The 23,344-nt window shown below is 41.7% G+C and overlaps 1 protein-coding gene and 1 long non-coding RNA gene across 3 annotated transcripts in view; one reads left to right on the top strand and one right to left on the bottom strand.

The window, feature by feature from the left end:
- Nucleotides 1–23,344, bottom strand: part of LOC137380714 (rab11 family-interacting protein 2) — a 120,901-nt gene that overhangs the window by 14,546 nt on the left and 83,011 nt on the right. The window contains exon 4 of one of the 2 annotated variants that reach the window (XM_068052986.1): nt 21,457–21,561. The exons of the other annotated variant lie outside the window; for it this stretch is intronic. Coding sequence (XP_067909087.1) covers nt 21,457–21,561 — 105 coding nt within the window. The remainder of the gene's footprint in view (nt 1–21,456; nt 21,562–23,344) is intronic. 2 annotated transcript variants of the gene reach the window in all.
- Nucleotides 98–21,649, top strand: LOC137380716 (uncharacterized). Its single transcript, XR_010977070.1, has 3 exons — nt 98–176; nt 6,259–6,336; nt 21,443–21,649. It is a non-coding gene; the product is annotated as an uncharacterized lncRNA (long non-coding RNA).

The raw sequence follows: 23,344 nt of genomic DNA on the forward strand, positions 1-23,344 counted from the left end.
ACACTGATGTGTCATGTTTGAAACTTTGATGCACAACCCCACTAATCCTTTTTCTTTTGAAGATGTCCATTCTTATGAAGCTTCTCCTCAATTTGTGGTGTTACAGGCGAAACAAGAAAGACCGTAATGCTTCTTGCAAACCAACGCAAGTTAATGGAAACAGACTTCAACAAATGGCAAGTAACAGCCATTAAAAAAACTCTCCTCCACCCAATTGCTGCACAATACAATATTTCCTTACCAAAAATATAGGCAGGCTACCTGCACCTAGATCAAAACCAACTGCATTCTTTAACGAGATGTCAAAAAGGTGCAAAAGAATAATTCAGCATGATTCAACTTTCTATTTTCTATCACTCTTTCTTTGCACTCCATTTACAAATGGGGAAGTGGCAAATTTACACTCATCTATATTTAGCTACATGAGTAAGCCAAAAAAAAAAAATCACATAGAAATTACTACTCCCATCTAGCCTATAACCTGCAGTACTTAGGAACACAGGAGCAAGAGTAGGCCATTCAGCCCATCAAGCCTGCTCTGCCATTCAATACGATCATGGCTGATCATCCACTTCAATGCCTTTTGTCCACACTATCCCCATATCCCTTTGTCATTGGTATTTAGAAATCTGTTAATCTCTACTTGAAACATACTCAATGACTGAGTTTCCACAGCCCTCTGGGGTACAGAATTCCAAAGATTCACAACCCTCTGAGTAAAGAAGTTTCTCCTCATCTCTGTCCTAAGTGGCTTCCCCCTTATATCTCCAGTTCAGCTCGATCAGATCTGCCCCTTTCAATAACTGTCACACATATTCTGTAGTGAAACAACACTACAATGCCATTATATACACTTTCAAAATCATTATCACTCCACAGTTTCATGCATTTAAATATATTAGGTCACCAATGTGCTTTATGATAAAATTTCTTTTGAACACTCTAATTTAATGGTCTTCAGAGTAGAGGAAATTAACCTGTTGCTGAAGGTTCAAACATCACACCACAACCAAAAGAGAAAGAAGCTTACATTCCTATTCAAAGAATAATTCTGTTGCTATAATTCTCAGCATCATTCCCTTTCCTCCCTCCCTACTTTGAATCCTCAGATACTTTTTCTTTTTTTTTGTCAGTGTAGAAATGCAGCAAGACCTAGACAATATCCAGGCTTGGGCTGATAAAGAGCAAGTAACATTCGCCACACAAGTGTCGGGCAATGTCTATCTCAAACAAGAGAGAATCTAACCATCTCCCCTTGATATTCAATGGCATTACAATCGCTGAATGCCCCACTATCAACATCCTGGGGGTTAACATTGACCAGAAACTGAACTGGAGTAACCATATAAATACTGTGGCTACAAGAGCAGGTCAGAGGCTAGGAATCCTGGGGAGTGTAACTCGCCTCCCGACTCCCCAGTGCCTGTTCATCTACAAGGCACAAGTCAGGAGTATGATGGAATACGCTCCACTTGCCTGGATGGGTGCAGCTCCAACAGCACTCAAGAAGCTCAACACCACCCAGGACAAAGCAGCCCATCCACAAACATTCACTCCCTCCACCACCGACGCACAGTAGCAGCAGTATGTGCCATCTACAGGATGCACTGCAGCAACACACCAAGGCTCCTTAGACAGCACCCTCCAAACTCCCGACCTCGACAAGGGCTGCAGATGCATGGAAACACCACCTGCAAGTTCCCCTCTAAGCCACACAACATCCTGACTTAGAGCTATATCGCCATTCCTTCACCGTCACTGGGTCAAAATCCTGGAACTCCCTCCCTAACAGCACTGTGGGTGTACCTACCCCACATGGATTGCAGCGGTTCAAGAAGGCAGCTCACCACCACCTCTCAAGGGCAATTAGGGATGGGCAATAAATGCTGGCCTAGCCAGTGATGCCCACATCCTTGGATGAACAAACAAAAAAATTTCAGACTTTTCCTCTTCTGATTATTCATTCCATTGTATTTCTTAAGCTCATTTTGCCACTAAAAGAACAAGTGATATGTATTCTATATTAATACTTAATTTTTTGCAAGAGAAATGAAAGATATTTAGGATTTGTTAAACCATTATCCTATTGGAGCATAGCTTACTAAAATTAGTTTAAATTTGTGTTCTGATTATTACCCATTTTAATGGTTGCAAGATTAACAGGTATATGTGACTCATGTGACTAAGAATATCCTTTATTTGTATTATCTATAATTTAAAAAAGTTGCTCTGACCTAAATTGGGATAAGTTGTGTTATTTTTGTATACACACCAAATAGCATCTTGCTGTGAACAATTCATCTGCTGGAAAGCAGGGCTTCACCTCAGCATGAAATGTCAAATGTTACTTGGAGCTCTATTTTCTTCCTGTTAAGTTGGTACAGTTTTGAAAGCTATAACCAGGTTGCTTAGGTCATGATCAGGACGCTTTACCTAGCCAACACTGCTGGGGTCCCTGACCAGAACTAAATCCAGTCAGAACCTAAAATAACCTTTAGCAGTAGCGGGGGTTTGGGTAGGGGAGCGAAAAAAGGTCACATTACAACAAAGGTCACAGCTGTAAGGAAAAAGGTGACCAGTGAATCAAGCCTGCTAATTCTTATTCTACTGGGTCTGCAATAGTGATCTGAGGCGTTCTGCCCTACTCGCTACAGGATTGATTTGAATGAGGCACTCTTTCATCAGGTATTGTCTGAACTCTAAAGACAGGAACCCTCCCTCATGGCCTGCTTTTCATTCTCACATTGATGTGTCAAAGACATGATGGACTTGTTCATTCAAGGCTCCTTTTTTGATCTCACTCAGAAAAATGAGTGAAGTGAACTGGATCGAATTAGCTGTGGTGAAAACTAAGAACAGCTCCATTTGTAGAAGTGTGGCAGTAATTTGTCGTGCCCTTTCTTCATCTGATGTCGTTCTCATGTCAGACAAGCTGGAAGATATGGTGGTCAATTGCTCAGATAGTCTGTGGCTAAAGGTTAAAGAGGCAGCCCTAATTACCACACATGACAAACTGAAGCCAGTTTATTTGTAGAACTAATCCATTTAAAGGCAATGTTACAGAAATATATACACACAAACTTGTAAGTAGAATCATATCTAACCCCGACCAGCAACCTAAGGATAAGTTGAATGTAAGATATTAGGGATGGTTCAGTGTGATATAAAACAAAATACTTTATAAAAACAGATTTGGTAGTATTTTAAAGTTTATTATACTGGTCATATAATACATAGTAATACTTCCTTGGAACAGAACATTTTAGGGTTCACATTCATTAATAATTTAACATAGTGAAGTGAGATTTAGTCAAGGCCAAAGAACGTCATTAATCTAGAATACGGGTTTACTAACTTTTGATTATAAGTAAACTCATCGTTTAACAGGTCAATTTATATTTGCAAATTAATTAACAGCATGATTCAAAGCCAATAGTAATGTTAAATCATTTTCTCAGGTGTTTTGTCAGAACAACCTCTCCGCATAATTCAGTACCATTGTGTTCGATGCACCCATGATAATGTTAAAAATTAAAAATAGAATATTACTTTAAAAACCTGAATATCTACCAAGAATAATTGGAAGCAGTACATTTGATCAATTCCATCTCTAGTTTCTGTTGATGCTCAGAAATGAGAGTTCAAAATTAAAAATGGGCGGCACAGTGGCGCAGTGGTTAGCACCGCAGCCTCACAGCTCCAGGGACCCGGGTTCGATTCTGGGTACTGCCTGTGTGGAGTTTGCAAGTTCTCCCTGTGACCGCGTGGGTTTTCGCCGGGTGCTCCGGTTTCCTCCCACAGCCAAAGACTTGCAGGTGATAGGTAAATTGGCTGTTGTAAATTGCCCCTAGTGTAGGTAGGTGGTAGGGAATATGGGATTACTGTAGGGTTAATATAAATGGGTGGTTGTTGGTCGGCACAGACTCAGTGGGCTGAAGGGCCTGTTTCAGTGCTGTATCTCTAAATAAAAAAATTCTTGTCCATCGATGTAGAAAAGAAACAGAAAAATTCAAATCACTCAACTCACAGTAAACACTCAGGTGGAAGAGTTACAAGATGAACTGCGAAATAGATTTTGCAACCCCGATTGCATTGCAGAAAGAACATCTATTGTTATATTCGTGGCTCTCCCTTAGTTAAAAGATTTGTAACTTTGCCCTAGTTTTAGGAAAAACTTGCACTTACACCATCCCGTGATGTTGAGGATCACCAGTTTATCATGGACATCAGGTCATATGGTTAGCTGAGGTCACAAGAGTTTAAGCATTTGTTCAACTCAAAAGAACATAAAACACGTGAATAGCTTTAGAAATTCAAGAGCAATCAGAATGCAGTTGCACCTTTCTGCAACTATAAAGAATTTCTATAAACAACACAGCTAACATTTTTCAATATTTCTCCTTGCCCACTATACATTAAGAAAAAAAAACTTAGAAAAAATTAGTAGTTTGAAAAGTTTGTCCTGGCAGAATTGTAGCGCCAGGACAGGGAGGCAGGATTTAGTAGCACATTAGGCAGAGGACTTGGGCTCAATGGCTTAGGAATGTCTGGAAAGGCCAATGAGTGAAAATTACATTGCTGGCCTATAGGACAGGATCAGATGCTCAGACAAGCAATAAGCTCAAAGGATGGTGGCATCAGCACCTCCCGGCCTCCACAAACACAAGTACACACACCCCCCTTCCTCCACATCCACACCCCCCCTCCCCCTACATCCTCCACATCCACACACACCCCCCTCCCCCTACATCCTCCACATCCACACACCCACCTCTCCCCCTACATCCACCCACCCACACCCCCCCCTCCCTTTACATCCACTCACACATCACTGGATAATGATCAGGAGTGAGATCCTTTGCTTATTTCCTCCCCGTAGCTTAGCCCCATTGCTACTGCGGCCACTAGTGAGATCAGTTAAGCAAACACGCACCAGAAATTGTACCCAATATTTTATTTGCCTATATTGCTTGTTAAGCCAACACCTGATGCACTTATCCATTGAGTTACTTCGGGTTAATTTGGCCTTTTCACATATGTGATCACAGGTGTGTTCAATAAACCTCAGTTTTTCTCAACTTCTAAAGAGCTCATTATTAATCTGCTTGCTATCTCCAAGGATTCACTAACAGGAATTGGTAATAACTTGTCCAGTTAAACTGTGTGCTTCCCGCTAGATTGTCCAGTAACTCTCAAGAGCTCATTAATTACCTGTCCTATTTCTCTATGGAGCTAGTTAATTACTTGTCTGGTATCAATGGAACTTGTTAATGTCCAGTATCCCTACAAAGCCTTTGATAACACATTCATATTATACTGAGCTTTCTTTTACCACTTGTCAAGAGCTGTAAATTGGAGACATTTTCACATAATTTGTACTATTTTTTTGATAATTTTGTCTCGGCCTTTTCACATTAACAAAGGTTAATAGATTGTCAGAAGAAAAGTGATCACACTACCATGTTTTTGCAGCTGACTAAGATTCCACAACCTGCTGTAAACCAATACATTTCTCTTGCAATATAGATCATAATTTAGTAATTCTTTCTTTTCTTTTTGGGCCTCCTTATCTCGAGAGACAATGGATACGCGCCTGGAGGTGTCACAGATTGTTAATGCAGTGAGAGAAACCAGATTTGCTTGGTTCAATGATAGTCTCTATGACATAATAGACAAAAGCCAGATTATGTTAACAATTGACCTAAATTATCCAAGACATGTATAAAAGCCAAGATGTTAAACTTGGTATAAAAACAGGAAATGCTCAGCAGGTCGGGAAGTATCTGTGGAGAGAAAAACAGAGTTTATGTTCAGGTCTGTGACCTTTTATCAGAATTTCTGATGAAAGGTCACAGACCTGAAACGTTAACTCTCTCTTTCTCTCCACAGATACAGCCCAACCTGCTGAGCATTTCCAGCATTTTCTGTTTTTATTTCTGGATTTCCAGCATCCGCATTACTTTGCTTTTGTAATAAATGTCAGCATTTTTATTCATACCCCAAATAGCTCCCAATGAAGAGGTACAAAAACACCGATATAGCCATTCAATCCTTTGAATCTACATAGAAGGAACACAGGTAACAACAGATTCATGGTGAATGAGTAGTATTCAAAAAATCTGTTAAACAAGATGTGCATTTTGTAATGTCAATATTATACTTAAAATAATTCACCCTCTGGCTACCACTTACAAAAGATCATTTTAGAAATGTCAAAAACCAATCTTATTCAAATGTTTGCTCCACTTTTAATGACAGAATTGGCCAATAATGCACACAGAAGAAAGGGCACCACTTTGAAGGAACTAACAATTGGCTTACAGCCACAACACTACTGTGAGTCATTCATTAATTTATTATACCCTAAAACTAAATATTATAATAACTGGAAACTTAGCAACAGAATGTTCCGGAAATATAGGGAAAGAAAGAAAGGAGGAGGGGGCAGCATTGATTAACGAGAATTAGTGCTCAAGAGAGACAGTGTCCTGCAGGGGTCAAGGACATATTCTATTTGGTTAGAGTTAAGAAACAAGAGAGACGCCATTACACTTCAGGGTGCACTCCATCGGCTAGTGGAAAAGATATAGAACAGCAAATTTGCAGGGAAATTAGAGAGAGGTAGGTGCAAGAACTATAGAGCAGTGATAAAAGGGTTCTTCAATTATCCTAATATAGACTGGGATAGTAATTGTAAAGGGAAGAAAGGGGAAAGAGTTTCTGAAGTGTATTCAGGATAATTTTCTTGAGCAGTACACCTCCGGCCTATTGAGGGAGGGGGGCATTGCTGGATCTTGTTCTGGGGAATGAGGTGGGTCAATAGATCAAGTAGGGGAATATTTAGGAAATAGCGATCATTGGATCTTAAGGTTTAGATTAGCTATGGAAAAGGTCAAGGAGCAATGTAATGCAGTTGATTTGGTGTATATGGGCTTCCAAAAGGAAGTTGATAAAGTGCCACATAATAGGCTTGTCAGCAAAGTTGAAGCAAGTGGCAGCATGGATGTGAGGTTTTGCTGACTGACAGAAACAGCTGTTCTTCAGATAGGTTGAAGGTATACAGTGGTGGTCCCCAGGGGTCAGAAGAAGAACCACTGCTTTTCTTGATGCTCATTAATGATGTAGACTTGGATGCGGAGGACACGATTTCAAAATTTGCAGATGACAAGATTTGTAAGTATGGTGAACTGAGACAACAATTTATATTTATATAGCATCTTTAACGTAACAAAATGTCCCAAGGTGCTTCACAGGAACATTATAAAACTAAGTATGACATCTGGCCACATAAGGAGACATTAGGTCAGATGAACCAAACCTTGGTCCAAGAAGTAGGTTTTAAGGAGTGTCTTAAAAGAGGAAAATGAGGTAGAGGCAGAGAGGTGTAGGGAGGGAATTCCAGAGCTTAGGGCCTAGGCAGCTGAAGGCACGGCCACCAATGGTGGAGGGATTAAAATTGGAGATGGTCAAGAAGGAAGAATTAGATGAGTGCAGATACCCTCAGAGGGTTGTTGGGCTTGAGATTAGACAGACAGAGAGGGACATGGACATGGAGGGATTTGAAAACAAGGATGAGAATTTTAAAATCAAGACCTTGCTTCACCGGGAGCCAATGTAAGTTAGCAAGCATGGGGTGATGTGTGAACTGGACTTGGTGCAAGTTAAGACACAGGCAGTGGAGTTTTGGATGGCCACAGGTTTATGGAGGGTAGAATGTGGTGACCAGGCAGCAGTGTGTTGGAATAGTCAAGTCTAGAGGTTACAAAGGCATGAATGAGGGTTTCAGCAGATGAGCTGAGACAAGGGCAAAGTCGGGCAATGTTAGAGGTAGAAATAGTTGTGGTCAAAAGCTCATCCCTGGGTCAAACATGATACCAAGGTTACAAACAGGCTGATATATTATATATTACAAACAGACTGGTTTAGTCTCAGACTGTTGCCAGGGAGATAGATGGAGTCGGTAGTTAGGGAAGAGAGAGTTTGCAGCGAGTCCAAAAACATTGTTTCAGTCTTCTGAATATTTAATTGGAGAAAATTTCAGCTCATCCAGTACTGGATGTCTGGTAAGCAGTCTGACAGTTTAGCAACAATGGAGGTGGTGGTGAGGTGAAGCTGGGTGTCGTCAACATACATACGAAAACAAACTGTTTTTGGATGATGTTACTGAGGGGCAGCATGCAGATGAGAAATATGAGGGGGCCAAGGATAGATCCTTGAGGGATATCAGAGGTAACTGTGTGGGAGTGGGAAGAGAAGCCATTGCAATTTGATACCCTGACTACAGTTAGATAGATAAGAATGGAATCAGGTGAAAGCAGTTCCACCCAGCTGGACAACAGCAGAGAAGCATTGGAGGAGGATAGTGTGGTCAACCATATCAAAGGCTGCAGGCAGGTCAAGAAGGATGTGGAGGGGTAGTTTACCTTTCACACAATCACATAGGATGTAATTTGTGACTTTGATAAGAGCCATTTTGGTAAGGCTGGGATAGAAACTGATTCGAGGGATTCAAACATGGAGAGTTTTGGGAAAGATGGGCACGGATCTGAGATGACACCACTTTCAAGACTTGAGAAGAAAGGGAGGTTGGAGATGGGATGGTTGTTTGCAAGGATGGTAGGGTTAAGAATTGTTTTTTTTGATGGAGAGGGGAAATGATAGCAGATGTAAAAGGAGAGGGGGACAACAACTGGAGAGGGAACGGTTAACAATATTGGCTAACCTGGGAACCAGGAAGGGAATTGGGTGGTCAGTAGTTTAGTGGGAATAGGGTCGAGAGAGCAGGAGGTAGGTCTTATGGACAAGAGGGGAGGTGAGAGAGAAGCTAGAGAAATATGTGAATTCAGGGCTATGGAGGAGGAAGCTTGGCATGGTGGGCTAGTGGAAGGGAAGGATCTGACAGCAAATCGAATGGTCTTAATTTAAGTAACAAGCACATGAGCTCATCGCACGTATTGTTGGAGGCTAGGGTGGAGGAGACAGGAGAGAGGCAGTTAAGACAATAGCTTGCATAGAGAAAGGAAGCCAGGGGTTATCTTTGCATTCCAGGATGATCCAGGAGTAGCGAACAGTTTTGGCAGATGAGAGCAGGACCCAATAGTGCTTTATGTGATTCAGCTAGAGCTGGCAGTGGATGTCTAAACCAGGTGTCTGGCATATCCTTCAAGTCTGCATACCTTGGACCTAAGGGAGCAGAGAAGGATAGTGATGGACTTTAAGAGGACATAGACATGGTGGAAAGGGCAAAACCATGTGAGATGCAACATGGGAGAATGATGTTATTGCTATTACTGAGACTTGGTTAAGGGAAGGGCATGATTGGCAACTAAATATCCCAGGATATCGATGCTTCAGGCGGGATAGAGAGGGAGGTAAAAGGGGTGGAGGAGTTGCATTAATAGTCAAAGAGGATATCACAGCTGTGCTGAAGGAAGGCACTATGGAGGACTCGAGCTGTGAGGCAATATGGGCAGAACTCAGAAATAGGAAGGGTGCGGTAACAATGTTGGGGCTGTACTACAGGCCTCCCAACAGCGAGCGTGAGATAGAGGTACAAATATGTAAACAGATTATGGAAAGATGTAGGAGCAACAGGGTGGTGGTGATAGGAGATTTTAATTTTCCCAACATTGACTGGGATTCACTTAGTGTTAGAGGTCTAGATGGAGCAGAATTTGTAAGGAGCATCCAGGAGGGTTTTCTAGAGTAGTATGTAAATAGTCCAACTCGGGAAGGGGCCATACTGGACCTGGTGTTGGGGAATGAGTCCGGCCAGGTGGTTGAAGTTTCAGTAGGGGACTACTTTGGGAATAGTGATCACAATTCCGTAAGTTTTAGAATACTCATGGACAAAGACAAGAGTGGTCCTAAAGGAAGAGTGCTAAATTGGGAGAAGGCCAACTATACCAAAATTCGGCAGGAGCTGGGGAATGTAGATTGGGAGCAGCTGTTCGAAGGTAAATCCACATTTGATATGTGGGAGGCTTTTAAAGAGAGGTTGATTAGCGTGCAGGAGAGACATGTTCCTGTGAAAATGAGGGATAGAAATGGCAAGATTAGGGAACCATGGATGACAGGTGCAATTGTGAGACTAGCTAAGAGGAAAAAGGAAGCATACATAAGGTCTAGGCGGCTGAAGAAAGACGAAGCTTTGAAAGAATATCGGGAATGTAGGACCAATCTGAAACGAGGAATTAAGAGGGCTAAAAGGGGTCATGAAATATCGTTAGCAAACAGGGTTAAGGAAAACCCCAAAGCCTTTTATTCATATATAAGGAGCAAGAGGGTAACTAGAGAAAGGATTGGCCCACTCAAGGACAAAGGAGGAAAGTTATGCGTGGAGTCAGAGAAAATGGGTGAGATTCTAAACGAGTACTTTGCATCGGTATTCACCGAGGAGAGGGACATGACGGATGTTGAGGTTAGGGACAGATGTTTGATTACTCTAGGTCAAGTCGGCATAAGGAGGGAGGAAGTATTGGGTATTCTAAAAGGCATTAAGGTGGACAAGTCCCCAGGTCCGGATGGGATCTATCCCAGGTTACCGAGGGAAGCGAGAGAGGAAATAGCTGGGGCCTTAACAGATATCTTTGCAGCATCCTTAAACACGGGTGAGGTCCCGAAGGACTGGAGAATTGCTAATGTTGTCCCCTTGTTTAAGAAGGATAGCAGGGATAATCCAGGTAATTATAGACCGGTGAGCCTGACGTCAGTGGTAGGGAAGCTGCTGGAGAAGATACTGAGGGATAGGATCTAATCCCATTTGGAAGAAAATGGGCTTATCAGTGATAGGCAACATGGTTTTGTGCAGGGAAGGTCATGTCTTACCAACTTAATAGAATTCTTTGAGGAAGTAACAAAGTTGATTGATGAGGGAAGGGCTGTAGATGTCATATACATGGACTTCAGTAAGGCGTTTGATAAGGTTCCCCATGGTAGGCTGATGGAGAAAGTGAAGTCGCATGGGATCCAGGGTGTACTAGCTAGATGGATAAAGAACTGGCTGGGCAACAGGAGACAGACAGTAGTAGTGGAAGGGAGTTTCTCAAAGTGGAGACGTGTGACCAGTGGTGTTCCACAGGGATCAGTGCTGGGACCACTGTTGTTTGTGATATACATAAATGATTTGGACGAAAGTATAGGTGGTCTGATTAGCAAGTTTGCAGACGACACTAAGATTGGTGGAGTAGCAGATAGTGAAGGGGACTGTCAGAGAATACAGCAGAATATAGATAGATTGGAGAGTTGGGCAGAGAAATGGCAGATGGAGTTCAATCAGGGTAAATGCGAGGTGATGCATTTTGGAAGATCCAATTCAAGAGTGAACTATACAGTAAATGGAAAAGTCCTGGGGAAAATTGATGTACAGAGAGATTTGGGTGTTCAGGTCCATTGTTCCCTGAAGGTGGCAACGCAGGTAAATAGAGCGGTCAAGAAGGCATACGGCATGCTTTCCTTCATCAGACGGGGTATTGAGTACAAGAGTTGGCAGGTTATGTTACAGTTGTATAGGACTTTGGTTCGGCCACATTTGGAATACTGCGTGCAGTTCTGGTCGCCACATTACCAAAAGGATGTAGATGCTTTGGAGAGGGTGCAGAGGAGGTTCACCAGGATGTTGCCTGGTATGGAGGGCGCTAGCTATGAAGAGAGGTTGAGTAGATTAGGATTATTTTCATTAGAAAGGCGGAGGTTGAGGGGGGACCTGATTGAGGTGTACAAAATCATGAGAGGTATAGACAGGGTGGATAGCAAGAAGCTTTTTCCCCAGAGTGGGGGATTCAAATACTAGGGGTCACGAGTTCAAAGTGAGAGGGGAAAATTTTAGGGGGGGATATGCGTGGAAATTTCTTTACGCAGACGGTGGTGGGTGCCTGGAACGCGTTGCCAGCGGAGGTGGTAGATGCGAACACGATAGCGTCTTTTAAGATGTATCTAGACAGATACATGAATGGGCAGGAAGCAAAGAGATACAGACCCTTGGAAAATAGGTGACATGTTTAGGTAGAGGATCTGGATCGGCGCAGGCTTGGAGGGCCGAAGGGCCTGTTCCTGTGCTGTAATTTTCTTTGTTCTTAATGCAGAGAAGCGTGAAATGATTCATTTTGGTAGTTAGAATGAAAAGATACAATATAGATTAGATTTAGATTAGATTAGATTAGAGATACAGCACTGAAACAGGCCCTTCGGCCCACCGAGTCTGTGCCGACCATCAACCACCCATTTATACTAATCCTACACTAATCCCATATTCCTACCAAACATCCCCACCTGCCCCTATATTTCCCTACCACCTACCTATACTAGTGACAATTTATAATGGCCAATTTACCCATCAACCTGCAAGTCTTTTGGCTTGTGGGAGGAAACCGGAGCACCCGGAGAAAACCCACGCAGACACAGGGAGAACTTGCAAACTCCACACAGGCAGTACCCAGAATCGAACCCGGGTCCCTGGGGCTGTGAGGCTGCAGTGCTAACCACTGCGCCACTGTGCCGCCCAATAAACTAAAGGGCACAATTCTAAAAGCCGGTGCAGGAACAGAAGGACCTGGGGATATCTGTACACAAATCGTTGAAGGTGGCAGGGCAGGTTCAGAAAGCAGTTTAAATGGAATGTAGGGTCCTGGGCTTTATAAATAAGAGGCAGAGTACAAAAACAAGGAAGTTATGATGAACCATTATAAAACACTGGTTCAGCCTCAACTCGAGCATTGTGTCCAATTCTGGACACCACACTTAAGGAGGAATGTAAAAGCTTGAGAGAGGATGCAGAAAAGATTTACATAGAAACATAGAAAATAGGAGCAGGAGTCGGCCATTTGGCTCTTCGAGCCTGCTCCGCCATTCATTATGATCATGGCTAATCATCCACTCAGTAGCCTGTTCTGGCTTTCACCCCATACCCTTTGATCCCTTTAGACGCAAGAGCTATATCTAACTCCTTTTTGAAAACATTCAATGTTTTGGCCTCAACTGCTTTTTGTGATAGTGAATTCCACAGGCTCACCACTCTCTACGTGAAGAAATTTCTCTTCATCTCGGTCCTGAAAGGTTTACCCCATATCCTTAGACTACGACCCCTGGTTCTGGACTCCCCCACCATCGGGAACATCCTTCCTGCATCTACCCTGTCAAGTCCTGTTAGAATTTTATAGGTTTCTATGAGATCCCCACCTCACTCTTCTGAACTCCAGCGAATATAATCCTAACCGACTCAATCTCTTCTCATATGTCAGCCCTGCCATCTCAGGATTCAGTCTGGTAAACCTTCGCTGCACTCCCTCTATTGCAAGAACATCCTTCCTCAGATAACGAGACCAAAACTGCACACAATATTCCAGGTGTGGCATGTATAATTGCAGCAAATCAACCCTGCTTCTGTACTCGATTCCTCTCGCTATGAAGGCCAACATACCATTTACCATAGGGGTGAAAAGAAACTCCAACCTCCTAAGCAGCCAATCTGAGATGCATTTGTAAAAGGACAATAAGTCATCTTCTGGATTTGAAAACAGTGTATGATATTTGACTAGGGAGGGGAAGGGAGTGACAGGGAGAGACTAACATTAAAGATGATCTGGAAATAAGTTGCAATAAGGGCAGCACAGTGGCGCAGTGGTTAGCACCGCAGCCTCACAGCTCCAGCGACCCGGGTTCAATTCCGGGTACTGCCTGTGTGGAGTTTGCAAGTTCTCCCTGTGGCTGCGTGGGTTTCCTCCGGGTGCTCCGGTTTCCTCCCACAGCCAAAAGACTTGCAGGTTGATAGGTGAATTGGCCATTATAAATTGCCACTAGTATAGGTAGGTGGTAGGGGAATATAGGGACAGGTGAGGATGTGGTAGGAATATGGGATTAGTGTAGGATTAGTATAAATGGGTGGTTAATGGTCGGCACAGACTCGGTGGGCCGAAGGGCCTGTTTCAGTGCTGTATCTCTAAATCAAACTTATGTAAACTGTTCGGTAAGTGACTTAAAATGTGTAACCCTCTAGTGTGCCATGGACCAGTGTCCATGAAAACCAGGTTTTCATTACTAACTCCGTTCCCTAGCCATGGTCATTGTCTGAGGTCAACCAAATAGAGGAAAGCCCCATCATTAAGACCACATACTTTGACCTCAATAACATAGCCCCTTTTCACCTGTCTCAGCTGTGGAAATCCAGACTTTTGTTACCTCTAGACTTGACTATTCTAATGCTGTCTTGGACGGCCTTTAGTCTTCCACCCCGATAAACTTGAACTCATCCAAAACTCTGTTGCCCATGTCCCAACCCACACCAAGTCCTTTTCACCCATTACCCCGTGCTTGCTGACCTACTTTGGCTCCTGGTCAAGCAACGCCTCAATTTTAAAATTCTCATCCTTGTTTTCAAATCCCTTAATGTTCTCATCCCCTCCCCAGCACTGTAACTTCCCCCATTCCTACAATCCTCAGATATCTGCACTCCTCTAATTCTAGCTGCTTGCGCGTTCCTCATTTTAAAAGCGCTCCAACATCCGCCATGTCTTCAGCCACCTGGGCTTTCGGCTCTGGAATTCCCTTTTCAAACCTCAATGCCTCTTTACCTCTCTCTCAAGACCCACCTTAAGAACCAACCTCTTTGACCACCAGTCGTAATTATCTTATGTGGATTGGTGTTAATTTTATATTACTTGTGTTTAATTGTATGTAGGTTGTGGGCATTCTCTTGTGCCCATATAAATAGACACAGACTGAAACTGTGGCTGTTGAGTTAGGAGATGCGGGTTTGTAATTTGTAACTCCGTAAATAAATATAAAAATATGTAAAGATTGGCTCCAATTCAACTGGCTATCTGGATTAGAACACTTTGTCAAATTTTTTTGATAATCCTCTTTTAAAGCACCTTGGGACGTTTTACCATGTTGAAGGTGCTATATAAGTGCAAGTTGTTGTTGGTAGTGGTGGTGGGAGAAGAATCAGAGGACAGGTGGCAAAACGACTATAAACGGCCAGTATTTGGACACTAACTACAATAAAGTTAGCCTTTATTTTAGAAATAAAGATCAATTTTGCAGCAACATAAAGCACAATTATAACAGTATCAGAAATCAATAATAATAGCTAAGATCTAAACTGCGGAACAAGAGTTTTAAAAGGAGCCAAAAGAACAAGTTTGAGTTCTTAAAATACAAATGAGTAGTGAGATCATATGCCCAACACTGATGTCTATTAGTCATTTTTATTTACTAATGGTAAATGTGATATCGCTATTTTGTGATTCCCAATTAGCCAAATGTGGCTAATGGTCAACATATTGGAAAATATTGGATTGGGAGACCGAGAAGTGACTCTATTTCAAGCTAATAGTAATAGGAGATGGAGAAGCACATTTAAAAATTAGAAGAAAGACAAAAATGCCAGAGGAGCACCTATTATGTTACCAATCAAAGGGAAAAACAACAGATTGTGATCTTGTAAAATGTTGGAAGTTGGATGTGAGAAGCTGTTTATTAGATGACTTTGTTGGAGGACCCCCTTAATAGATGAATGCAGAAATTTAACATGATCTACATACTTCCACCAAGGCAGCACAATGGATTATTCTGGCTGCCTTGTCAACACTTTAATCAGGTGGAAAGCATGTAGAAATTGTGTTTTTTCAAAGTTCTGGCTGTAACACGCTTGAATATTAAATTGATGGATTTCACCAGTGTGATAATCTTTATTACTAGGACTCTGGCATACCACAAATGATCATGTTATTGCTTTACAAAATGCAGGGCAGGAAGAATATGCTTAGCTTAGCAGATGTGCAATTTATTAAGTTATAAGGCTTTACCAGTTGTCAGGCAAACCATACCTGCCAAGACTGAGGCACGCATTATTTCGCCACATGAACATTAAAACGTAAAAAATTGCAATCTCTGACTGGAAGGACATTTGCATAATACACGACAATGTGGAAACAAAAGGGAGCCAGTCCCTGTTTCTCCAATACACAGAAGTGGTCAAACTAGTTCCAGTCACATGTCTAGCTGGCTGGAGCTTTTGGATTTGAACTTCCAACAAAGGGTGTTGAAGAGACTGTTCCAATATAAAGGAGCTAGTCACATAACTAACAGGTTGAGCACCCTGGGAGCTTTTTGAATTTAAACTCCCAAAGGACTTGCCAGAGAAGAAGCCATGTGCTCATGGAGTAAAGACCTCTCCTGGAACGAAGAACATCTCCTCTCCTGCCTGCCTTCATCTCTTCCCATGGAATTGAATCTGGTGAAAACACATGAAACTCAAAGAAAGGTTTGCCACGTGAACAAAGTTTTAAGATGATTACTGGGCTCCAACGAAACACAAGACTATTTCTTCAATCAAGAACTACAGCAAGCTCGAGAAGCAGTAACAAGACATTGCCTCAAACTGATCTGCTTATCTTTTCTTCTGCTTTTTTCTGTCCCTATTTTTGCATGTTTATATCGCCTGTGCATGCTAGCATGAGCGTGTCATATATCCGTAAGCGTGAACCGTATTAGATTTTAAGTTTAAGGTTTAATAAATTTCATCTTTCTGCTTTAAACCGAAGAAAGCCTGTTTGTGCTCAGTTCCTTGCCTTATCATTGGAAACTGTGAACAAGGATTCACACAAAGGGGAGCTCAAAACACAGTGTGTTTAATAATTAAACCCTGTTACAATAAGACCAGGTGAAGATAGCAAAAGACCCCTAGACATTGCTCACCTGGTCATAACACAGTACTTCAATTTGTCATGTAAGGTAACTAACAGCCTGTGATCATTGTACCACATAAAAGAATCTCAGAGCTTTACTTAGATATTAAAATCAGAATGATCAGAACCAAATTCTGAACCAACTGGATATTTCAAGCCCAACATTAGATGAACCATTTTTCACAGTACATGACTACAAAGACATTTTTAAAACATCAAAATATATATGCAGCTAATTGCAATTGGTACTTAAAGCTTAGATTCCCCAATTTCTCTGGACATTGAACAATCATGAAAGTAAAATTATCTAACTTTGCAGAGTCTTCCTCAATCTTTGAATTATTCTCTCATGTTCTCTGCATCCTGAACACAGGAACAATAAGAAGTCATCAGGACCGCAAGCCTGTACTGCCATTCAAATAAGAATAAGACTTGAATTTATACAGTGCCTTTCACTACCACCAGATGTTCCAAAGTGCTCCACAGCCAATGATGTACTTTTGAAGAGTAGTCACTGTTGTAATATAGAAAATGTGGCAGCCAATTTGCGCACAGCAAACTCCCACAAACAGCACTGTGATAATAACCAAATAATCTGCTTTTGTGCTGTTGTTTGAGGTCACAGGGAATAACTCTCCTGCTCCTCTTTGAAATAGTTCCATTGGATTGGGAGACCAAGAACTGTCTCTGTTTCAAGTTAATAGTGGTAGGAGGTGGAGAAGCATATTTAAAGATTAGAAGATAGACAAAAAATGCCAGAGCAGCACCTATTATGTTACTGGGGGAGGCTGACTGGACCTCGGTTTAACGTCTGACCCGAAAGACGGCACCTCCAACAGTGCAGCACTCCCTCAGTACTGCACTGGAGTGTCAGCCTTGATTTTTGTGCTCAAGTCCTGGAGTGAGACATGAACCCACAACCCACAATCCACAATGGGGCGGCACAGTGGCGCAGTGGTTAGCACCGCAGCCTCACAGCTCCAGAGACCCGGGTTCGATTCTGGGTACTGCCTGTGCGGAGTTTGCAAGTTCTCCCTGTGACCGCGTGGGTTTTCGCCGGGTGCTCCAGTTTCCTCCCGCAGCCAAAGACTTGCAGGTGATAGGTAAATTGGCCGTTGTAAATTGCCCCTAGTGTAGATAGGTGGTAGGGAATATGGGATTGCTGTAGGGTTAGTATAAATGGGTGGTTGTTGGTCGGCACAGACTCGGTGGGCCAAAGGGCCTGTTTCAGTGCCGTATCTCTAAAAAAAAATAAATAAATAAAATAAACCTTCTGACTCAGGCGAGTGTGTGCCACAGCTGATACATTCAATGAAATCAAGGCTGATCTGGACGAATCATAGAAATTTACAGCACAGGAATCCATTCAGTCCATAGTGTCTGTGTCGACCAGAAAAAGAGCTATCTGGCCTAATCCTCTTTTCCAGTTGTTGATCCGTAGCTTTGTGGGTGACAGCACTTCAAGTGCCTATTCAAGTACTTTTTAAATGCAATGAGCGTTTCTGCCTTTACCACCATTTCAGGCAGCGAGTTCCAGACTCCGACTACCTTCTGGGTGAAAGAAAAATATCTTAACTCTCCTCTAATCCTTTTATCAATTACTTCAACTCTGACCCCTGGTTATTGACCTCTCTGCGAAGGGAATTGGGTCCTTTCGATCCGCTCTATCTGGGAACCTCAATTTTATACACCTCAATTTAATCACCCCTCGGCCTCCTCTATTCCAAAGAAAACAACCCAAGTCTACCCAATCTTTCCTTAGCTTAAATTCTCCAGTCCTGGCAATCTCCTATGTACCCTCTCTAGTGTAATAGCTGGAAGGCTGTTTCCAGTGGGATGCCTATCCAATTCATTAATATAGTGAATAGTTGAGGCCCCAGCACTGATCCTTGTGGGACACCACTAATCACTTCCCTCCAATTCAATGACATACTATTATCCTTTTTCCGTCTTCAAACCAAGTCAACAATTTGCCTTCAGTTCCATGAGCTTTAATTTTAGCTGCCCGTCTCTTATGTGGAATTTACGACCAGATGAGAGAGGGGTCTAGGGGTTCCCACTCAGCCTTTGCCTGGTTTAACCGTAACAGGGTTTAATTTTTAAAACACCGTGTTTTAGCTCCCCCCCAATGAATCCTTGTTCACCGCTTTCCAATTGTAAGGCAAAGAAATCAATTCAGATAGATTTTCTTAGATTTAAACAAAAAAGGTGGAAGTTTATTCATCTTAAATTCTAATTTGGGTAACGGCTACGAACATGCGACACGACCGTGCATACATGACGCGACCACGCTAGCATGCATACGCAATAAACACACATGCAAATAGAGACAGAAAAAGTAGAAAATAGGGGAAAAGTTTGAGGCAATAGCTGGTTTCTATTTACTGTCCTTTGAGTTTGATGTTGAGTCTCTGGTTGCCAGTAAGTCTTGCTGTTCATTGGGGCCCAGTGCACTTTAACTTGTTTCCATGTAGGAGTCTTTTCTCTTTTGAGGTTTGTGTGTCTTCAGTGGGTCCGGAGGCTTGTGAGAAAGCGATTGCGCACCAGCCAGGAGATAGGCTGTCTTGTTCCAGGTTCAGTTGCACTCCGCAGTCTGAATTCAAACTGTCCTGTGTCTAATTCAAAAAGCCTGGTCTAGCTGGTTAGTCATGTGACCAGCTGGTTTTACCACCTCTGCGTTTGTGGATTCTATCATCTCAGCAGACCCTGGAATGTGAGCTTCCTTACAACTTCAATATCTGGTGATCAAAATCCATTTGGGTTAATTGGACCAGGGAGTAGTTATTTGTCTCTCCAAGTACCGTCTCATAGTATGCAAATGTCCTTCTAGCCGAATGTCTGGTGCTCTCTTGGAAGACATTATTTCTTCACTCCAGCAACAGTTTAAAATTAATGTTCATATGACAAAATTAATATGCCTCACTCTTGGCAGGTGGGGGTCTTCATGATAGGAATCTTATCAAATACCTTTTGGAAGGTGTTGTAAACTACATTCATAGAAATCCCACTGAAAAAACAGTCACAAAAAACACCAGTCGACCATGAACTTTTGTTTCCTGTCATTGAGCCAATTTTGAATCCAACTTGCCACTTGCCCTTGGATCCCATGGACTTTTACTTTTATGACCAGTCTACCATGTGGAACCTCGTCAAAAGCTTCGCTAAAATCCATGTAGGTCACATCAAATTCGCTGTCCTCATCAACCCTCCATATTACCACCTCAAAAAATTTAACCAAGTATCTAAACTCGATCCACCTGCCTTAGCTCCATATCCTTTTATACTCTTGTCTAACAAGAATTTATCAATTGCAGATTTAAAATTAATCGAGCTAGTATCTACTGCTTTTTCTGGGAGAGCATTCCACACTTCTACCACTCTGTGAAGCGTTTCGCAATTTCTCTCCTGAATATCCTGGCTCTGATCTTAAGGCTACGGCCCCTTGTCCTAGACTGCCCCCACCAGTGGTAAAGTTTCTCTCTCTACCATATCAATTCCTTGGGTCTAGTTTATGTACCCATAATCTTGGAGTCCTGACTACATTCTGGTGAACCTGTGCTGCACTCCTTCCAAAGCCAATGTATCCTAACATGCGGTGCCCAGAATGATACACAGTACCCCAGATGTAGTCTAACCAGGTCTTTGTATAGCCGTGGCAAAACTTCCTCCCCTTTATATTCTAGCCCTCTAATTATAAAGACTAACATTAGCCTTTTTGATTTTATTTTGTATCTGACTACTACATTTTAGTGATCTGTGTACATGGACCCTTAAATCACTTTGGACCTCTACTGTTCCTAGCTTTTCACTATTTAAAAAATACTTGGATTCTATCTTTTAGTCTTCCAAAATAGATGACCTTACACTTACCCATGTTGAAATCCATCTGCCACTGTTTTTCCTCACTCACTTAATCTATAAATGTCTCTGGAATTTTATACTTCTTACCAATAATCTTGGCATAATTGGCAAACTTTGAATATGTGGCTCTCTATTGCGTTATCCAATTCATTAACAAATAGAGTGAATAGTTGAGGCCCTAGCACTGATCCTTGTGGGACACCAGTAATCACTTCCCTCCGATTCAATGACATACTATTGTCCTTACACTGTGCTCTAACTAGGTCAACAATTTGCCTTCAGTTTCACGAGCTTTAATTTTAGCTGCCATCTCTTATGTGAAATCTCATTGAATACCTTGTGGAAGGCCATATAAACTACATTCATAGACATCCTCCTGTGTACTACTTTAGTTATTTTCTCAAAAAATTCAATTAGGTTCATTCGGCATGACCTACCATTTACAAATCAGTGTTGGCTCTCTCTAAATCAGCTCAAACTTCTCTGTATGCAGTCACTCTGTCCTTAATTATAGATTCCAATAACTTACTCCCCAACAGATCTATAATTTTCTGGTTTCCACTTTTCTTAAATAATGGCATGCAAGAAGTGCAAGCTGGCAATGGAAAGAGCAAACTTGGAGTTCGTCCCTTTGGAAGACATCATCAAAAGCATCACACTGTGGCCTATGTAATTCTTCCTCCCACATAAAGGGCACCTCTCCTGCAGATTGATGGGTCAGTTCATTTCCAATGGTCACAGATAAATTATACAACAAAGTTATACAGAAATGTAATATCTAAAAAAACTATACAAATAAATTCCAATGGGACTAACTTTGGTATGTAAAGAATGAATTCATTAGAAAAATAAGGAAGACCCCATGTGGCAAGTAATCTTATTTCTTCATCATTCAGGAGCCTCCACATACCAGAGTTCCAACCCAGCAACGATTAGGAGGAAAACTGTTTCATCTAAATCAGGAGAAACACACTTGCAGTCAAAACAGACTTCCAAAATTGCAAAGCATCCTCGGCTGAAAATTGAAACAGAATTGTTTGGTGAAGTAGCAGGACTGTAAATGCTGTCTGTAGTGCTATTTCCAAAAATTAGCTCAAGATGTGGTCCCCATGGAATGGTCCTTGAACCTCACTGAAGGTTTGCTACCTTTCAGACATCACTGCATTGTGTATCCAACCAGCCACTTAACCATTCTCAGTTTCGAAACTGTAAGTATTTCCCCAGAAAGGGCAGCCTAGATCTTTTGACGAATAAATTAAGCTGATCAACCATAAGTTTTCTGATTTGAGACACATTAGGTGAATCCGAAGCAATTAGCATTATGATTTTCCATATACTTAAAATAATTCATTAGTTTGTTAATTTGGAAATTTAAAGAACATGGAGTACATAAGCTTCAGAAATTACAAACTGCTTGGAGGCATAAGAAAAATCAAAGCAGATTAGGACTTCTACACAACAGATAAATGAGAAAGTAGCCTTGGGAGAGCCACCATTTATACTAAACAATTATACACCAAGTGGTATAAATTTGGCATAATACAGCAGCTGAATAATTGTTCAGATTTGGCAGATCTTCCTCCAGAGTAGACCACTCAATATGTGGCCAAAGGTTGGAGTAGTATTTATGTAAAAGTTGAAGCCAACACAGTACTCAAGAAACCAATGCACATCAAGATCTACATAAAAACCCCATCCTCCCATCTGCCTGTGAGCCAAACAACTCATTTTCTTTCCTTCTGTCCACCCCCTTCAAATGTTCCAGCCAGTATATCCCATATAGTTGGCATGCAGACAGCAAATCCTTCTAAATTTATACATAAAAATATGCACAATGGCAGCCAAATCAAGATGCTGAAAGTCCAACAAGATGAATCATACAGCTTGTAGTTGAAGGTGACTTGTATGTGTTCTGGATGATTTCTGCTTGTGCACAGGGTGTAAGATCAAATAGGTTTATGAAGATCCAGTTTAAGATTTTGCTACATCTAGTGCAAAGAGGAAACCTGCCCTTACATTGTATTTTCAGAGGGTTTGCTTGGCTTGTTTATTCATAACTTCAAATCAATGGAGTCTGTACCTTGAGCTCAAAATGCCACAACAGCAGGTAAATGAAATCTCAGTACTTGTACAATATCCTATGCGATGAAACATTTAAAAATCTTCCAACTACTCATTGTTATACAAGGTCTTTCCTCTAGACCGCGAAGGATCACAAACAACATACACTAAAATTTATGGTATATTTTCCCATTTTTGAATCGGGCAAGTACCCTGCTTTTACTAGCGTATGGGTAAGGCAAGTCTTTGGAAATCAATGGCTTTTGATTAAAATTGTAATATATGGCTTCACAATTGCACTGCAGCTTTTTACAGCTAAGACGATTGAACATAAGTGCTTTTGGAGAATGCTGGAACTTAAAAGGAATCACTTTTTCAGCAATGAAATATAGCTTTTGATCCTCGAGTACTAGAAGAGGAAGCAACATCACAGGGAATACAAAGTGCATGGTAGTATTGTTTAAATATTATTAGACCACTGACTGTATAATCCATAAGCATGGTGAAACACTGCAATAAGCTGCCAATATAAATGAGAAATAACCATGTGCATAGAACATTAATACTTTTGGAATAGAAAAAGGCCATTAGATCCAACAAATGACTCCCACTTGTAATTGACCTTAAATCCACCACCAGCTTTCCCACCATATTAATTGCCTCCCTTTTGGAAGCATCTAGTGGATGCTTGAGTCCACTTACAGTCCACTTCAGTGGTCTTCCCTGATAACTTATTC

Source organism: Heterodontus francisci, chromosome 20 (assembly GCF_036365525.1).
Source record: "Heterodontus francisci isolate sHetFra1 chromosome 20, sHetFra1.hap1, whole genome shotgun sequence".
Taxonomy (NCBI): Eukaryota; Metazoa; Chordata; class Chondrichthyes; order Heterodontiformes; family Heterodontidae; genus Heterodontus; species Heterodontus francisci.